At 37.2% G+C, this 19,649-nt stretch overlaps 1 protein-coding gene across 1 annotated transcript in view; it reads left to right on the top strand.

The window, feature by feature from the left end:
- The window catches only part of KSR1 (kinase suppressor of ras 1), a 574,092-nt gene that overhangs the window by 411,049 nt on the left and 143,394 nt on the right, over positions 1–19,649 (top strand). Inside the window, exons 5-7 of the mRNA XM_053707516.1 lie at positions 7,033–7,037; positions 14,561–14,621; positions 16,434–16,517. Coding sequence (XP_053563491.1) covers positions 7,033–7,037; positions 14,561–14,621; positions 16,434–16,517 — 150 coding nt within the window. The remainder of the gene's footprint in view (positions 1–7,032; positions 7,038–14,560; positions 14,622–16,433; positions 16,518–19,649) is intronic.

Raw genomic sequence — 19,649 nt, 5'->3', positions numbered from 1 at the left:
GAGAACCAATGCAAGAAAACAGGATTGGCTTAAACATAAGGGAAACTATAGATGCGGTAGGCGCAATAGCAACATGTGTACACACATTCAGGAAGGTGACCAGTTTATGAGTACTAGCACAGGAAATCAATACACTATAGATTTCTATGCTAATTGTAGTACCACTTTTGTGGTTTACCTACTCACCTGCAATTTGTGCCTATTACAGTATACAGGCCAAACCTCTAGGGAGGTTCGAAAAAGATTTAACGAACACACCAGAGACACCAAAAACTATAATAAAGATTCTGCGATTGCTAACCACTTTAATGGTTACCATTTCACCAATGTGGCCAACATGAACATAAAAATTATTGACATTGCAACTACATCCATAAGAGGGGGTAATAAATTTAAATTTTTGGAAAATAAGGAATTATTCTGGATGTTAAAGTTACAGACACGTTCACCTCTAGGGATGAACCGTGAATGTGACATAAATTTTTTCATTGACATCTAAAAAAAATTAAACCCTAACTATGATAACTGCAAGACAGATCCACTTTACCTTACCCTTGCAATATATGTCTATAATTACAAATATATATTTTTTGCATCTTTGGGCTTTTATGTAAGTTTAAATCTGGCTTTAAATTTTTCATCTAATGGGCCTTTGTACTACATACAGAGTTTAAATTTATAACCAATTTTGTTATCTACATAGGGAGTGGCAACCCCTGTTTAAACAATTTGCATAATATTAATTATAATTTTTAAGTTTATTTTCTTTCATTTTGTCAATCTGCCAATGCATTACAGACATGTCAACTGAGGGAGGTTATGTTTATATTTATATAATGTTAAACAGGGTTCATTATATTGTTTTTAAATATTTCTTTTTTAGGATGTATAAACTGAGTGACCTGTACCTTTAGGGGTTAATTAAGATTCAGCTGTTTGCATTAACTTAGTAAGAGTTTAACAGCCAATCAAATACAAGTTTCCCCTTTAAGTTCAGGCTCCTCTACATCCTAAACATGTCTATGAATAAGCGTCCTAAAAGGACGCGAAACTAGTCAGACAGCTTATGTGTCTCCCACACTCCTGCCTTGTACTTTGTGCGTGCTATACAGCGGATTTAGCTGTGTACTTTTTAAATATTGTTCAATAAAGCAACATTTTGTTTTAAGGATTCCTTGATGCAGTGCCTGCTTCCTGTCGTATGTATCATTTAAAGTAACAACTAGTCTTCTGACTCATTTGTGGATAAATTAAATGAATTATAAACTTTAAAAATAATGGGGAAAAAAATCTTATTCTAATAGAAAATAGGATCAGGAATGTAGCCGTGTACTTTTTAAATATTGTTCAATAAAGCAACATTTTTTTTTTAAGGATTCCTTGATGCAGTGCCTGCTTCCTGTCGTTTGTATCATTTGTACTAAGTGGCTTGGTTTCGCCACTGCTACGGCCCTCCGTTTGTTCTAGTAGGTGAACCTTTTGACCGGCACCACTTCCGGTTCATCTGCCGGGTCCCCGGATGCTGCTTGGAACGTCGCCTGCATGTTTGCATGTATCATCTAACTAGTTGTTACTTTAGCTTCCTGGTTAAAAGCTTCCATTCAGTATGACTTCTTGGAAGCATGAACATTTATTTCAGGTTTTTTTACAGCCATTCTACTAGTTTCTACTTTGTGTTCTTTTAAACAGAGTCTTCAGTTGTGTAGGTTGCACAGAAGCAATTTGGTCTTCTTTACTGTCTTTTCTTTTGGGGTAGCCTTTGACAGGAAAGTCCTACAGTATTAGTGTTTGGTAATTCAGTGCCTGCCTTCATTTTTTCCCACCCATTTACTCATTGTCTTCACAGCTTGGGTATTAGATCCCAGGAGTAATGGCTTGTGTACTCTCACAACCTTATGAAAGAAAACAAAATGTATGCTTATCCGATAAATTAACTTTTTTTCATGGTGGTGAGAGTCCGCAAGACCCGCCCTTCTTTATTTTTCCAATTGGCGGTAATTTATTATGCACATAATTTACCCTGATTTATCCCTTTTTTTTAGCTATACGTTAGACTGGGATATCAAAGAGGTAAACTGGATTTAAAGCTTTTGGAATCTTGGGTATCTTTGCTTCCTCCTCCTAGTGGCCAGGAGTTTAATTACCAGGAGTAATGGCTCATGGACTATCACCACCATGAAAGATATTAATTTATCAGATAAGCATACATTTGTCTTATTTTCTCTCTGTGAAATAATAACATTGGTTAAGGCTTCCTTTTGAAATGTGTGAAAGAAGATTCTGTCCTTAGTAAGAATTGCAGTCTTATTTAATGTGCTTTCTTGTTTCTGAAAGTGATATTGTTGAAGGGGTAAAGCAACGCTGATTGTGTTTTTTTTTTTTTTTCAAGTTGAGTATTCAATAGTTTTTTGACATTGGCTTTTGTGGTTAAGCATTCAGTAAAATTACACCAAGGATATTCCATTTCTCTATGAGTAGAAAAAATAAAATGAATTTTTCCTGACATAAAGATTTATTTATTCAAGTCCTGAATGAATTGGTCAGGGTAAAAAAAATCATAAACATTACTCCTCAAGACTTCTAAATAATATTTAATCTGCATTTATTTAGACAGCATGCTAGGTGTTTGAGGAACAAGCCTATTTTATTTTATTTTTTTAAATTGAACAAAAATATTGATAAAATAGTTAGGTGATAATGTTACTAATAGGGCACATGCCTTGTGCATGCTTCATGTGTTCTTTACTAAATTAGTAATATCACAGCTACCCTATTGTTCCAAAGGCTTCCCTGTTGCATGGGTGTTAGTGCCTCAGCCAACATTGCTGCAGAGCATGCACATTCTTGTTACTTCCATAAATGCAGGCAAGAACAGTGTAACTCAGTGCTTTGCAATGAGTTATAGGTTTCTTTGTCATCCATCTTGTTAAACCTCCTTGTCAGTCTAATTCTGTCTTTATTATAACTACCAAAGTGTCACCAGTAACTTCTCATCAAGACAGGTGCTCACACTGTGATCCTGATATTGTCTTGGTTGTTTATTGCTGCCACAAGGGTAAGGTTAGAGACCTCTTGACATATGTAAATGTCACCAAAACGTCTTCAGGGCACCTCATATTCAAATATATACCTGCTCTTTCTGTCAGCTTTTGTTCTACCTATTTTGGATTGAGATGAATGAACTGTGTCTCTGATGCTGCTAAATGAGGCCCAATCCCCTAAAGGACACTCAACCTCATATGAAAGAGGCAATTAATCTCTCTTTCAAATAAGGGGTATCATACCACTCTATTTAGCAGGTGATTGCCAAGAGAAATGTAGTCACCACTAGTTGCTAGTGAGACTCTTTGTAGCTTTATGGAGGTGACCCATGATGGACTAGAACTAGATGGATAGAAACATATAATTTGACGGTAGATAAGAACCAAACAGGCCCATCAAGTCTACCCATATTACATGTTACTTTTTTCTCAGGATAGCCTTATGCATGTCCCAGGCATTTTCTAATTACTTTACAATCTTTGTGTTTGTTCCATGAATCCACCACCCTTTCGGTAAAAAAAAATGCCTCCTCATATTTCTCCTGAATCTGCTTCCCTTTAATTTAAGATTGTGACCCTTTGTTTTGGCATTTGTTTTTTGTAGAAACATTTTTCAGCTTACACTTTATTTAGTCCCTTCATATATTTGAAGATTTCCACAGGAAAACTATAAATTGATGTGTCCTTTTAAAGGGAGCTGAAACCCAACATTTTTCTTTAATGATTCAGATAGAGCATGCAATTTTAAACTAATGTCCAATTTACTTCTATCATCTCATTTGCTTAGTTCTCTTCGTATCCTTTATTAAAAAAAGCATGCCTATGTAGAGTCAGGAGATGGGAGCTAGCTGCTGATTGGATGTTGCACATATATGCCTGTTTTTATTGGTTTACTGGTGTGTTCATCTAGCTCCCAGTAATGCAATGCTGCTCCTTCAATAAGGATACCAATATAATTAAACAAAATTAATAATATAAGTAAATTGGAAAGTTGTTTAAAAATGAATGCTGTGTCTGAATCATGAAATACATTTTTTAGGTTTGTATTCATGTGTGCTCAGTTCCAGATCTAATGTTCCTGTAAGGCTTTTTTATTATTATTATTATTTTTTATAACAAAAATTACATAACAACAAGAACATACATAAACATCAATGACCATTTATCTGTACCCAGAGAATAAGTGAATACATAAAAGAAAAATAGGAAATTAGATCTTCATCGGAAGGAAGATTATCTCCCATTCAACCTAGGGCACCTCACTCGGCTGTATTTAATCTTATATGGATAGTTTTAATATGGATTTGATTAAAACTCAAACATTTTCTTTTGTGATTCAGGCAGAGCCAGAGGTCATGTCCAGCGGGAACACTATTTTTGTAGGAGGAACTAAGTTTCTCCTGGACAGAGAACAGGTATGCTTCAGTAAACACAACTGTTGCTGCTGCTGCTGGGAGGAGCTGGAGCACAGTTCGGTTAGAGTGATAGTGAGATCCTCTAGTAATGGTTAATAACACTTCCTACAATACACTAAATGCAAGCCTGATAGTGGTTCTGCTGTGTGATCACCCCACACTGTGTGGAACACATGGTGCTTACATTTCTGTGTGCATTGGTCTTAGGTTATTTAGCTAACCTCAGCAGAAATAGAACTATTGCACCTTAAGTGGGTGAGAATCTATTGACAGAGGAGGAGTCTGGAGTTGCTGTCAGACACGGAGGTCTCAGCCCACCCTGGAAAGGAAGGAAAGGGGAGGAATGAGGGTGTGAGGAACTGAAGCTAAGCTGGCCATGTACCATGTGAGGTGAAACAAAGTATGGACACCCTGGATCTTGACATTAAACAGGCATTCATGTGTGTCTGGTTTAGTTATTTTAAAGTTGTTTTAAAAGATGTTCAGTGTTTCACCAACAACAAGAAAAAAATGTGCTAATCAAGCAGGGAAGAGTCATCTACTTCCAGCTTCCTGCTTTCTCTCTGATTGGAATTCCTTTTAGTTCTTCCAGAGATAGCTGGGATGAGGTTTGCAAGGGAAATATATGTGTACACACACAAGAAAATAGTCCTTGCAATTAAAGGTGTTTGTGAAACATCTTATAGTAGGATAAGCCCAATTACTTTATTTTATATACCAATAGTGTGTGCAGTCTGTTTATCTATGTTGGTGTCTGTATGTCTATTAATTTATGGTCAGAAGGCTAGATTTTCTGCAGAATGCTGAGCTGTGCAACAAGGTGACCTGTGTTACTGTATATTCATATAAATACAGTGTGTGTGTGTGTGTGTGAATAAAATAATATTAATTGTGAGGGGGTGGAATTCTTGGTCAACTCCCACACTTTTTTTTGTAGGACTTGACCCCTGGGCAGAGCATACATTTAAAAAAAGTTTCTAACTTACTTCTGTTATCAAATGTCTTTCTTCCCCTGATATTCTTTGTTAAGGAGCTATTTAAGTAGGTGTCTTCGCACTACATGGCAGGAAATAGTTCTGCCATCTAATTCTCTTGTTAATTAGATTAAGGTTTATAAAAGGGTCTGGAGAGTAATCACTCAGTGGAGAATTAGACATTAAATATATTATTATTAAAAAAAAAGAAGTAATAATACTTTATTTAATTTTATTATTCCAATGCAAAGCAATGAAAAAAATGTGATACTAAAATTGAGATCTGAAGGTGGGTAAAATCACCATCCACCCCCTGCAAATTCCATTGATCCCAACACTAATTTCCAAAAGAGAGACAGTAGTACCGGGGTGTGTGGTTTATTGGTCCATTGCAAAGTTATTAACAATAATAGTAAAAGTGCACATCCACCAAATTATTCATCATACAAACAAGCTCTCCTATGCGCTTAAAGGTGTCCTCCTGCTTGCAAGTGTTGTGAGCCGAAGCCCATCCAGCCTATTTCTTACTAGATTTCCCTAGTAACTAAATTATGCAAACACTATAGAATCTAGATGATAATGAAACTATATCTGACACAAGTGGGGTTAATCCAAGAAGCACAGTTATGCCCACAATTTCACAATATCCTAATATTGATAGCTTTGTATAACTAGTAACCAGTGAATTGTAACTTGTAACTCCTAAAATGAAAACTAAAAATAATTTAAAGGAATAGTCTAGTCAAAATAAAACTTCCTGATTCAGATAGAGCAGTCTATTTTAAGCAACTTTCTAATTTAGTCCTATTATCAATTTTCTTCATTCTCTTGGTATCTTTATTTGAAACAGCAAGAATGTAAGATTAGGAGCCGGCCCATTTTTAGTTCACCTGGCTAACGCTTACTAATTGGTGTCCAAATGAGAAGGCAAATTATGCAGTGCTTTTAAATGATCCAACTCTTAAATTTACAAATGAATTAATTTCAGTTTTGGATTGAGGTTTTGATGACAACTTAATAACTAAAAATAAATTCAATTGTCTGTGTAATATAAGAGCTAGAATTGCAACATTCTATAGTCTACCTAAGATTTAGAAGGATCATAAAGATCCTCCAGGTAGACCAATTATGTGTCTGAATTGTTCACCTCACTGCGAAAGTTCTTTTTGAACTTAGTGTTGGGATCATTGAAATTTGTGGGGGTAGATAGGGATTTTACCCACCTCTGGATCACATTTTTTTTTCTTTGGTTTGCATGTCAATAAGCCATATAGCGTTCCTGGGTTTCAACAAAAGATTCCAAGCAAACAAAGAAAATTTGATAACACAAATGCATATGTGTAATACATGATATAATCTAAGCTTCTATTTCAGTTTCTATTTCTTGTAAAACAGTCCAGTTTCCTCAAAAATTATGTTTTAAGGTTGTAAAGCATATGTGAAAAGACTGCTGCTGAGAAAATATTACTATAACAAACACCTTTTTCAGACAGACTTTTGGTCAGTTACAAAAATAAATCATTTTCACTTGTTTGCTGTGTTCTTTCCTTATTGTGATGCAGTTATGTGTAATCTGTGTTTTTTATTTCTCTTGTTTTGTAGGTTCGGTAAGCAGTTGAAAAGGCTATTTGGATGAACACACTGTATTCAAGACATGAGCTGTCCACTTCCTTTTAAGAGTTCTATAGTCAAACATGAGCACTTCATAAAGTATTGTATATATATGACATAAATGCTGCAGCTGTTGCCTATAAAAAAGTTTTGTGACATGTTACTATTTCTTTCCTAAGATTTGATGAGTCCACGACTTCATCAATTACTGTTGGGAATATCACTCCTGGCCAGCAGGAGGAGGCAAAGAGCACCACAGTCAAACTGTTAAGTATCTCCTTCCCTTCCCACAACCCTCAGTCATTCTCTTTGCCTTCAGTGCAAGGAGGAGGGGAAGTTTTGGTGTCTGAAAAAGATGGATTTATTTTACTTCAATCAAGATTTTATTATTTTGAAAGCCAGAGTAGGTTTGCTCTGATCTTTCTGTTAAGATTACTGCAGCTTTTACTGTATCTTTGCACTAACCATGTCTCATAATTATATGTTAGAAGTGCTGCAGCTTTAAGCTCAGCTCACCACACCCTCTGGGTGTGTCTGGGTCTCTGTGACATCATCAAAAACCATGTTAGTTTTACTGATGAACCTATTAGTGAATAAACCATGTGGTTGCAGCTAAATAAAAGTTATCTAAAGTTCCTGCTGCAGTCTTCATGATATGTGCAAGAGACATCAGACACAAGGTAACAGCACGCAACTGAATGTTCTAATCCTGACTACACAGAGAACATAACACTTTCCTCTTAAGATTGAGTCTAGCCGTACTCCACGTTAGTCTCTTCAGTAGGGCAGTGGTGGCTTTTAAGCAGTTAGGAACTTGTGAAGTGGGCTTCACTGCGTTTTCCTAACACTTTGCTGCCCTAGTATAATAAGACAGAGTAGGTTTACTAGGTTCTTTATTTTTTTTCTACAGACCTCTGTGAGGAGTGGCTTCCTCTCACGGCGGGTAAGCTGTCCTCCTGCCAGATGGCTAGATACAGGTAAGTGCCTTTCTGTCTTCTAGGGATGAGAATTGGCACTTTATCAGATATCTGCAGTATATTTGGGACACAGTATATCCTTAGTAAGATTATCTTTAAGAGCAGGGCGCAGGAACTTTATATGTATGTGAGAGAGACATTGATTCTTCATGGTTATGTTGATCTGGAAGGGTTAAAGCTACTTTGTGAGTATGTTAATACCTTATCGTTATTTAGGTATGTTTGACTGATTGCCTAGCCCTCATATGCACTCTGATTAGTCTTTGAGCAGGTATTAGAAACGTACAAGGTTTCTTTTCTGTGTTAATACTGTTCTTTGAGAATTTCTGCTACTGCAGAAACAGGCCAACGCTCCTTATGTGACTCCGCCTCCTCCTTCTAATGGAGAACGGACTGGCGCCATTTTCTTCCTCCTTATCCGTTTCAGAACAGAGAGGCGATGTCCGGCTCATTTTGAATAAGCTAATCTTTAATGTTTTAAATGAACTTTGCATTTATTAAAGACAGTTCTACAGTCTATCTTTTTTGTTTATCAGAGCAGTGCTTGATACTAATAGTGAAGGGCATTTAGTATTGGCAAGTCATTAATATGATACTTAATACCGCAGTGTGCTAATGAACTATATGGTATATGTTTTATGTCCTGCATTTATTGCTTATATACCTTAATTTGTTTAGGTCTGAGCAAGTCTGTCATGTTTTGGATTTATTACATAGTACATTTTAAGACAATTTAAGATCACTTAAGGTGACAGCACAATTTAAATTTTTGGTATCTGCCAAATATTGACTCATCTCATGTCTCTCAGGATAATACTGTTAGGCAATGCCATAGTTTTTCCTTAAATGTCCCTAGCCTTATGGCGTCACACACAGTGCCCTGCGTTTTCCTCTGTCTCCTGGAGGAGCTTATTTGCTTGCAGAATTTCTTTTTTTGCTCAGGTATCTTCTATGATATCTGCGGCATTATCTGCCTTTCCTATGCTAATGGGAAATAGCAAGAGGAATATTAGAGATTCAGATAGTAAGGTTTCTGTACCTTCTACTGCTACACTGGTTGCCTTCCTTATTGGTGGAGGAGGATACGCCAGTGGCCTCTGAGGGTGAAATCTCAGTTTCGGTCAGTATAATTCCTTCATCTGATGCTGAAGTAGTATCCTTCAGATTTTAGCTTAAACACCTTTGTGTATAGTTAAAGGAAGTTTTGGCTAATTTAGAGAGACGCCGATACATATGTCGTTGTCAACCCTAAGAATCTAGTAAACTTTATTAGTATTAGGATTCTGTGTAAGTTTTTCCTGTTCCAGACCGTGCTAGATTTTTCACAGGAATGCGAGAAGTCAGGTTTCCTTTTTTCCCGTTGCCTGTCTTTAGAAGGATGTTTTCTGTCGTTGTCTCCTTTAAACATCATGGCGCACGGTGCCTAAAGTAGTAGGGTATGTCTACTCTGGCTAAGAGAACTTTGATTCCTAGAGAGGATAGCTGTTCTTTTCAGGATCAATGGACTAAGCTGAGGATTTGCATGAATGATTTTGCCACTATGTTGAGTGCGACATCTTATAAGGGAGACCTTTTTTGATCCAATTTGGTAGGGACTCCTTTGGAGGAGAACTAAAACAGAATCATAGCTATTAAGTTAGCCAATCTTGTATTACTGATGCTACCAGGCAAGTTTTTTTTAGCCGGGAGCCTAGATATCTGGCTCGCTGTGCTAGCCCGCTGGATGTTGCGGCTATATTCATGGTCAGTGGATTTTTCCTTTGAGTCCAAGCTTTTGGAGATTCCTTACAAGGGTAAGACCTTGCTTGGTCCTGTTCTGATAGGAAGGAATGATGGATAAACCTAAAGAAGTTTGCCTTGAATCCAGGATTGATCCAGGTGTGGGGCGGAATCTCTCTGTTTGTTTTCAGAGACATAGATATGAGATGCCCCAGATAGGCTGTGGGCATAGTATCTCAGGTTTTCTACATAGGATCATACCTTCCTCCCAGAGGCAGGTTCCTCCTCTCAATTTTATCTGCAGGCCAGATAATGGTGAGTCATTTTGGAAGTGCATTTGGGACAGGGACTAGCCCTTGCATTGTCCGCCACAACCTTAGTATACCTTTTCTTTCTGATTAAATAATAGGAATACAAAAATGTAGTGTGAATAAAGTTAGTGGCTTGTCAAGAGACTGCTAGTGATATTGGGTGTTAAGTTATGGAATAAATGAAGCCTGAGTGAAACACTGGATGTGTATCTGCATCTGTATAATAACACCCAGCACTATACAAAGACACAGTAGTGACACTGGCACATGTGTATAGCCACACAAGGGCTGGTTATAGGGTCAGTGGTATCTGCATCAGTATAATAGCACCCAGCACTATATAATGACACAGTATGACACTGGCTTATGGGTATAGCCAGAGGAGGGGTGGTTATAGGATCAGTGGTATCTGCATCGGTATAATAACACCAAGCACTATACAAAGACAAAGTAGTGATACTGGCTCATGAGTATAGCCAGAGGAGGACTGGTTATAGGATCAGTGGTATCTGCATCAGTATAATAACACCAAGCACTATAAAATAATGTTTTTAATTTCAAATGTACCTTGGTGTCCTTCACTAAGGTCTGAAAATGTCCGCCACAGCCTTTGTCTGTGCCTCTCCCTGGTTTGGGATCTCTCTTCCCTGTGAGTGATAGTGCCAGTTTCCTGTAAGGGAATAGGGTCTAGTATTCTATTCATTCCTGATAGTGGTTCCTGATAAAGAGGGAATTTTTTGTCCTATGATAGATCTAAAGTGTCTCAACAAGTTTTCTCAGGATATCATCCTTCAAAATGGAAACCAGTAGTTCCATTCTTCCTTAGTCCAAGAGGGTAAGTTCATGGTGACCATAGACCTGGAGGGCGTGTGTTTTTAAGTTCCTGAGATTTGCCTTTTTGTCAAACACTTTCAGTTTGTGGCTTTTCCCTTTGGCCTTACCATGGCTCCTAGTGAGGGCTATCTTGGCAGTGATCAGGTTTCAAGGTATTGCTTACCTTTCCTGGACGACACAATGGTGCAGGCGCCATCTTTTCAACAAGAATACTCTCATAAAGAGATCTTGTTGTCTTCATTCCCACGGATGGAGGTGAATCTGAACATGAGTTCCATTGTTCCGGCTACAGGGGTAGTTTCTTTGGGACCATATTAGTTTACCTATCTTTTGACAGAGGTCAGAAAATAGAGGATACTTTCCTCTTGCCTCTTTCGGACTGTTTGTTCCTTCAGTGGATCAATGTATGGAGGTAATTGGTCTGATGGTTGCTTCATTGAACATCATCCCTTTGCTCGATTCCATCTGAGAGTCTGCTGTTATGCATGTTCAGATAGTGGACTGAGGATCTTGTTCCTTGCCATGATTGACGTGGATTGTTTGGTAGGCGGATGCTCACATTCGTTGTTTCTCCACTATTCACATTTCAAGAGTGAACACTGGGAGCGGACTTCTTGAGCAGTCAGATTTTTATCCCTGGGAGTGGGCGCTTCTCCCGGAAGTGTTCTCCAGGTTAACCCTCAAATGGGGGGGGGGTACTGAAGTTGGAGATGGCAGTACGCCAAGCTTCCAAGTTATGTTTAGGGTCAAGAGATCAGCAGGCTGTTCTGCTGAATACCCTGATGGTTCCTTGGGTTTTTCAGTCTGATTGCTCTCTTTCCATGAGTCATTGCTCATATCAAATGGGAGTGAGCATTGTTTTTTTATTGTTGATAGTTCCTGCATAGTCTCACAGGATCTGTTATTCAGACCTAGTGGAGATGTATTTATTCCACCTTGGTGGTTGTTCCTGAGGAAGGACCTTCTAATTCAGGGTCAATTCTTTCATCAAACTTTGTTTTCTCTGAAGCTTAGAGATCGTATGCTTAGTTCTGTCTAAGCGTGGTATTTCTGAATTGGTCATTGGGACCTTGATTCAGGCTCGCATAAGGTATGGCGTCAATTCCCTGATTGGTGTGAATTTATGGACTACTCTTGGAAGTAGGATCAGGATTACTAGGGGTTTTGCCCTTCTCCAGGATGGTCTGGAGGACGGTTTGTCAGTAAGATCTTTGAAGGTTCAGATTTCTGCATTATCCTTTTTTACACAAGTGTCTGGCAGACGTGCCAGATGTGTAATCTTTTGTCAGATCCTGGTTAGTATCAGGCCTGTGTTTAAGTCTTTTGCTCCTTTTGGAGCTTTAACCTTGTTTTAAGGTTTTGTAGCAGGTTCAGTTTGAGCCATACCTTTCCATATATTTTTAATTTTTATCTTGGAAGTTTTTCTTTTTTTGCTATATCTTCTGCTTGGAGAGTTTAGGTACTCTCGGCTTTGCAGTATGATTTGCTTTATCTTATTTCAGATAAGGCGGCTATTTTTCCAAAGTGGAAATATTGTTGGGAATTTTTTGTTCCTTCTCTGTGTCCTTATTCTTATCTCTTGAGGAACGTGTGTGCACAATTTGAATGTTGTGCGTTCTTAATCTTCATTTTCTTCTGTTTTTGTTTATTTTCTCTGTATCAGAAAGCTACTCCTACTTCTCTTTTCTCTGGTTGAGAAGTTTATTTTGTTTGCTTTTCAGACTGTTGGGCTGCAGTCTCCTGTGAGAGTTATGGCTCATTACACGATAGCTGTCCTTTTTTGGGGGGGGTTTCAAAAATGAAGTTTCTGTGGAACGGATTTGCATACTTTTTCAAAATTTGTAAATTTGATCCTTTTTGCTTCGGCTTCTTTTGGGAGAAAGGTTATTCAAGCGGTGGTGCTTTCTGTTTAGGTCTGCCTGTCTTGTCCCTCCCTATTCATCTTTGTACTCTAGCTTGGGTATTGGTTCCCAACAGTAATTGATAAAGCCGTGGACTCACCATATGTTAGGAAAGAAAAGAGAATTTATGCTTTCCTGATAAATTTATTTATTTCCGGAGTCCACGGGACCCGTCCCTTTATTTCAAGACCATTATTTTTTAATAAACCGCAGGCACCTCTACACCTTGTGTTACTCCTTTTTTCTCCATTTCCCTTCGGTTCGAATGACTGGGGGTTGTGGGAAGGAAAGTGATACTTAAAAACAGATTGATTATGGTGCTCTTTGCCTCCTCCTGCTGGCCAGGAGTAATATTCCCAACAGTAATTGATGAAGCTGTGGACTCACCATATCCGGAAAGAGAGAAATTTATCATGTAGCATAAATTCTCTTTTTTCTTATGTTAACATATAAAACATAACCATTAAAAGTTAAGTCAAAATTCATCTTTCACGATTCCGATAGAACTTGTAATTTTCCCCTATTATTTATTTGCTTTGTTTTCTTACTATTCTTTGTTGAAAATCATACCTAGGTATGCTCAACAATGCACTACTGGGAGCTAGCTGGTCATTTTGTAGCTGCACACATAACCTTTTTTCATTGACTCAGCAGATGTGTTCAGATATCTCTCAATAGTGCATTGCTGTTCCTAGATCTACTCTTCAACAAAGGATATCAAGATAATGAAGCAAATTAGATAATAGAAGTACATAGGAAAGTTGTTTTAAATTTGCATGCTCTGTCAAAATCATGAAAGTTCAATTTTGACTTTACTGTCTCTTCAAGGTGATGTAAAATGTGTTAGTAATTAGTTTATCTATACTGAATTCACCGCTCTCCGCCAACTAGGGCTGCACCTTTCGATCAGGCCAAACCCAAACTCATGCACCATGCACAAATTATACACTATTATTAATACCTATATGAAATCAAATTAAGCAGACTTAATGAGTAGAAAGTGGGGCTTTAGTAAACTTTTGTGTTTTGTAATTTAGAACTAGTTCTGATTGTTTTCCACACACTGCTTTGAAGAGCCTTTAGGTAAAAGTTTTCAAGGTAAAGCATCTACACAAATGTAATACAGATTAGCATAGAGGCTTGCTGGAGAGAGCTCACATCTTACAAATTCCTCCCAATTCCCAGAGAGGAAGAGACAGTAAAAGAGAGAAGAGATGGTGACAAAAGAAGAGCAGGAAGAGAGGAGAGGTCAAAAAGAAGAGGGGGGGGAAAGAGAGAGAAGAGATGGAGAGGTGATAGGAGGAGGTCAGAAGATGAGAGGAGAGGACATTCTTAGTTGAAAGCTAAACCTAGGAGGTTCATATGCTAATTTCTAAGCCCTTGAAGGCCGCCTCTTCTCTCAGGGCATTTTGACAATTTTTCACCACTAGAGGGTGTTTGTTCATGTGTGTCATATAGATAACACTGTGCTCACGCACGTGGAGTTCCTAGGAGCCATCACTGATTGGGTAAAATGCAAGTCTGTCAACAGAACTGAAATAAGGGGGCAATTTGAAGAGGCTTTAGATACAAGATAATCACAGAGGTAAAAAGTGTATTTTTATAATTTTGTTAGTTATGCAAATCTAGGGAATGAGTAATTAAGGGATGATCTATCTTTTAAAACAATAAACATTCTGGTGTAGACTGTCCCTTTAAGCCCTTTTTCTACTGCGTAGAAAAATAAGGATCACACTTGTGTACTGAAATTCTAAAAATATTTTCCCCCCCTTTTTAGATGTTCCTCAAGGTTCACCACAGACACTGAGAAGAGATATAGGCCTCTCAGTAACACACAGGTAAAGCTTCTCATATAACCTCATGAAATCCACATGAAGGCAATTCATGTTCTTCCACTGAAAGGAGGAAATCAATGTATGTGTATAAATGGTTAAATCCTGCAGTTCTCCAAATGTATAATTAACTGATAAGTGCGGCAGAACATAGCAGTGTTTGCTGAAATATGAACGCTAAACTATATTCAAAAGGAGTTTTTTTTATTTTTTTTAAATATTCTTTCTTCACAGTGATTTTTATATGAAGGCAGCAAAATCAACTTCTGGAAATGACTCATTATTTTGACATATTTCACTAGAAGTTCGTTTTACCAAATATTTGTCTGTTGTACTATTCAGTATTCGTTTTGTTTAAAATGAAACGAATACTGAATATTCGGGGACCATTTACATTTCTTTTCGTTAAACAAATGTAAGTGTTTCTTTGCTACAGGTAGCATTATACTTACCTCTAGCACTCTGGAGAGGTGTTTTAATCCAAACCCTTCTTCATAGAGCTCGAGGCTGCGCTAAACCTCCTATTATCGCGGCCCGGGGCTCTGTGATGAAGGGTCGGGATTAGCGTGACTTTTCAGCATGCTAGAGGTTACTTGTTAACTCTTTACAGCTAATTTAAAGGAAATTAATGAATACTGACAAATGTCATCAGTATTTCTTTGTTTTCTTTAAATACTGTGCATTTGTTCGGATATTCGCTTTATAAAAACTAAATAAACATCTGTGTTTTCATTACAAATTTGCATTTGTAACAAAATGAATGCTCAAGCCTAATATTGAGGTTATTCCCCACCTCCTTCTAGCCATGGGTGCTGCCATATTGAAATCTAGCTTTCATTGCTTTCCAGTGCTGATGTGTTTCCACATGTGCAGCAACTCTCCTTCATATACCAGCCGTGAAATCTAAATTCCAAAAATAGCGGCACCCATAAATAGAGGGAGGTGCATGAAATGTGTTTAGTGTCCCTTTAAAGGGATATGAAACCCACATTTTTTTCTTTCAGAATTCGGATAGAGCATGCCATTTTAAGCAACTGTCTAATTTACTCCTATTATCAATTTTTCTTCGTTCCACCAAGCAGCAAGAGCTACCCATGGTGCTGAACCAAAAATGGTCCGACTCCTAAACTTTCATTCCAGCTTTTTAAAATAAAGATTCCAAGAGAACGAAGAAAACTTGATAATAGGACTAAATTAGAAGGTTGCTTAAAATTGCATGCTCTATATGAATCATGAAATAATTTTTTTGTGTTTTTTCCTTTTATGAACAGAGAGTGCAGTGAAGGCAATAGAACAAGTAGGTGCATCAGTACTGCACTGTAGTATTGGGATGTTAGAACCAGCCCACAAAGGCCATCTAAGAGATCTGAATTCAACCCATATTTAACCTAATATGCACATTCCGTGTTATTTAAATAATGTGCTAACAAAGTGCAAGATAGATCATTAAAGCTATAGGACAGTGATGATTTAACCCCAGGAATGGTAGAGACCCATTATGCAACACTTCCACATCTTTGTAACCTTTTGGGAAACCTTTGTTATCAAAATATTGCATCAAGTGACATTAGATAAATGTCCAGATATATTTGATTGTTTGCATAGGATTTTCATATTCAAGCAGTACAACATTAACATAACTATTTTGCTTAGTCTCTGTTACTGCAAAGTCTATATCTGATCTTTCTTTGTCCTTTTTTACTTGCATTTTTGATGAAAATATAATGATTGGATTTTGCTTTGCAAATTTTAGTGATATAAAAGTTCTTCTTGTGCGCTTAATATACTTATTTTATCCATTTGTTCTTATTATGACAGATTTTCTACTAAGTCCTGGCTATCTCAAGTATGTCATGTGTGTCAGAAGAGCATGATGTTTGGCGTCAAATGCAAACACTGCAAGTGAGTGCTTATGTTAAGGCGTCTGTTCCAGCCTGTGTTTATGATGATGGGCACTTTTGCAGTTAATAATGTTTAGCAACCAGACACTTATATAAAGATACGGTATAAAGGCCACTCATGTGGTGCGAGTGCGTACACAAGTGCATCTTTTATTTCTGACTACCCTTTCATCAACCCTGTCCTTGATCTTTAGAACCTTGTTGTACGGGATCTGCTCACCAACCAGCTCAATTTCATTAGCTTTTCCTCTGCTTCATTTATTATCTGACTTTGTTTCAGCTGCCATGTCTGCCTGATCCATACAATATCAGACATTCACCATGTAATAGAATACTATTGTTTAAAAGTGGAGAAAATGGCTACAACATGTGATCCTTTGCTCCTGTCTGTGTCTGTTGTCCCATCTGTTGATAGATGGCTTTCTGACCTTAAAACACTAGTGCTCAGTTGCATGTTTTGTCAGTTGGTACTTATTAATGTATTATATAATTACATAAAAGGGGCTGTGGCAATATACTTTGTCTTGGAATATCTATTTAAATGGAGGGGAAACCCCAAAATGTTGTTGTTTCTTCATTCAGATAGAACATACAATTTTAAACATCTTTTTTTTTCTAATTTACTTCTATTATCAAATTTTCTTCATCCTCTTATCCTTTGCTGAAGGGACAGCATTGCACTACTGGTAGCTAGCTGAAGACATCTAGTTAGCCAATCACAAGAAACAAATGTGTGCAGACACCAATCAGCAGCTAGCTCTCACTAGTGTAGGATATGTGCATATTATTTTTCAACAACGGGTACCAAGAGAACAAAATACATTTGAACATAGAAGTGAAGTCTTAAAATAACATGCTCTATCTGAATCATGCAAGTTTAATTTTGAATTTCCAATCCTTTTAAAGGGAATAGGGAATGTTATATTTAAACTAATAATTTCATATTAGGTCTCTCTGTATGTATATTATCTCTTTATATTATATATTCTACCTTTTCGTGTATTTCTGTCTGTAATACCAATTTTGAAGTATAAACATGAAGGTCTTAAAGGGACATTGTTTTGTAAAATGTTCTCCCCTTTAATGTGTTCCCAATGATCTATTTTACCTGAGTATATAAATAGCTGATTTTGCCTGTTGAAACCACCACCACCAATAAAAATAGGAACACTTCAGTATTATCTATAGAAAATCTATTTAAAAAGAAGGCAGCTACTGAAATCAACTTCCATGGCGGATGGGAGAAGAGTATCAAGCCCATTTAAAAGGTTGTTCCTGTAGCTGTTTGCAATACAGTTAACTAATTGCATGTACATTGTTCCTTTTAACCCTTTTTATGCTAAAATTATAGATTTATTTCAACACTACAAATTATGCAATATATGGCTATATTCTGACCATATTTAATCATTTTAAAGGGACAGTAAATACCTTGAGATTTCTATACAAAATGTTCAGTTATGCATAATGAAACAACTTTGCAATATTTTTTATTTTGCCACTTTTCCTGTAATTTCGCTCTGAAAATTAGGCAATTTCTAATTCTCAGAACTTGAAATACCCCTGCTGACAGCTGAATGATAATCCTGCTGCATATCTGTCCCTAATTGGATTTATCAGATAACAGCTGCAAAACTATGAATTTTATACTAACATTATAACCATGGCTAGTCTGGTTTCCTGTGGACTAAATCCCAAAGTGGCTCCCCAAAATAAGGCAAATGGTCTGTGGAGTTTGGCTATGGAAAAATAATTGCAGTGAAAAAGGTGTTAGCGTGTTTTAGCAACACAACATAAATGCCTTTTAATTGCAAGGTGTTTACTGTTCCTTTAAATGGACATTCCGGTCAATTTTTTTTTTTTTTTTTTTAATAGAAACATACTTGCAATATCATGTAGTGGCAAAGATGCTTCTAGTAAAAGTTATCACTGTTTTAGTGTTAACATTTTTCTCTGCATGTGCATGGGAAGTATATCTAGATATTGTCAGTGCATCAGCATTTTAAATACTGCAGCTGCTCTGAGCACTAGTGGGGCTTGTATCCTGCCAACAATTAACACATTGAGCCATTACCAGATGATAGAAGCATCTAAGGGTCTCTGAGCAAGAGCTGTGTTAAAATGCTGGTGCACGGTGAATACTTAAATACACTTTTGAAACAGCTATTGCTTTTACTAGAAGCATTTTTGCTAATACACGTATATTGCAAAAATGCTTCTATTCAAAACTGAAACTCATCCATGGGGATTTAAATTTTGGCTGGAATGTCCCTTTAAAGGGACAATTTACTCAAGAAAACAGTTTTTAAGAATTAATTATATTCAAAGCTGCTACATGAATATCCTTTCAGATAGGATGTCTTCCTCCCATCCCCCGTCAGAAAATTGGTTTCTGCTGTTACATCTTTTTTACATAGTTTTTCTATAGCCAGTGCTGCAGTATTAACATATAAGTGGCAGTTTAAAAGCCAAACCAGCAGGTAAGATGGTTCATCGGGAACACATTAAACAGGAGAAAATGTTAGTGCAAAGTTTCTTTAAAATCCTACAATCATGTTGCAGTATTTCCCTATGACGCCCAAGCATTGTCGTGGTATTACATTTTCACACCTACTGTATCTGTAGGCTTTACAGAATGAAAGTGTGCAGAGCTGATGCCTTCACATATAGCTTGTTTTACATGTTATGTTTCTGATCCAGCACTGTGAACATTTTTATATCAACCTTTTTTCTCCAACATAGGTGTGTCCGGTCCACGGCGTCATCCTTACTTGTGGGATATTCTCTTCCCCAACAGGAAATGGCAAAGAGCCCAGCAAAGCTGGTCACATGATCCCTCCTAGGCTCCGCCTACCCCAGTCATTCTCTTTGCCGTTGTACAGGCAACATCTCCACGGAGATGGCTTAGAGTTTTTTAGTGTTTAACTGTAGTGTTTCATTATTCAATCAAGAGTTTGTTATTTTCAAATAGTGCTGGTACGTACTATTTACTCAGAAACAGAAAAGAGATGAAGAATTCTGTTTGTATGAGGAAAATGATTTTAGCAACCGTAACTAAAATCCATGGCTGTTCCACACAGGACTGTTGAGAGCAATTAACTTCAGTTGGGGGAACAGTTTGCAGTCCTTTGCT

Source organism: Bombina bombina, chromosome 3, assembly GCF_027579735.1.
Source record: "Bombina bombina isolate aBomBom1 chromosome 3, aBomBom1.pri, whole genome shotgun sequence".
Classification (NCBI taxonomy): domain Eukaryota; kingdom Metazoa; phylum Chordata; class Amphibia; order Anura; family Bombinatoridae; genus Bombina; species Bombina bombina.
This window is presented reverse-complemented; position numbering and strand designations above follow the sequence as displayed.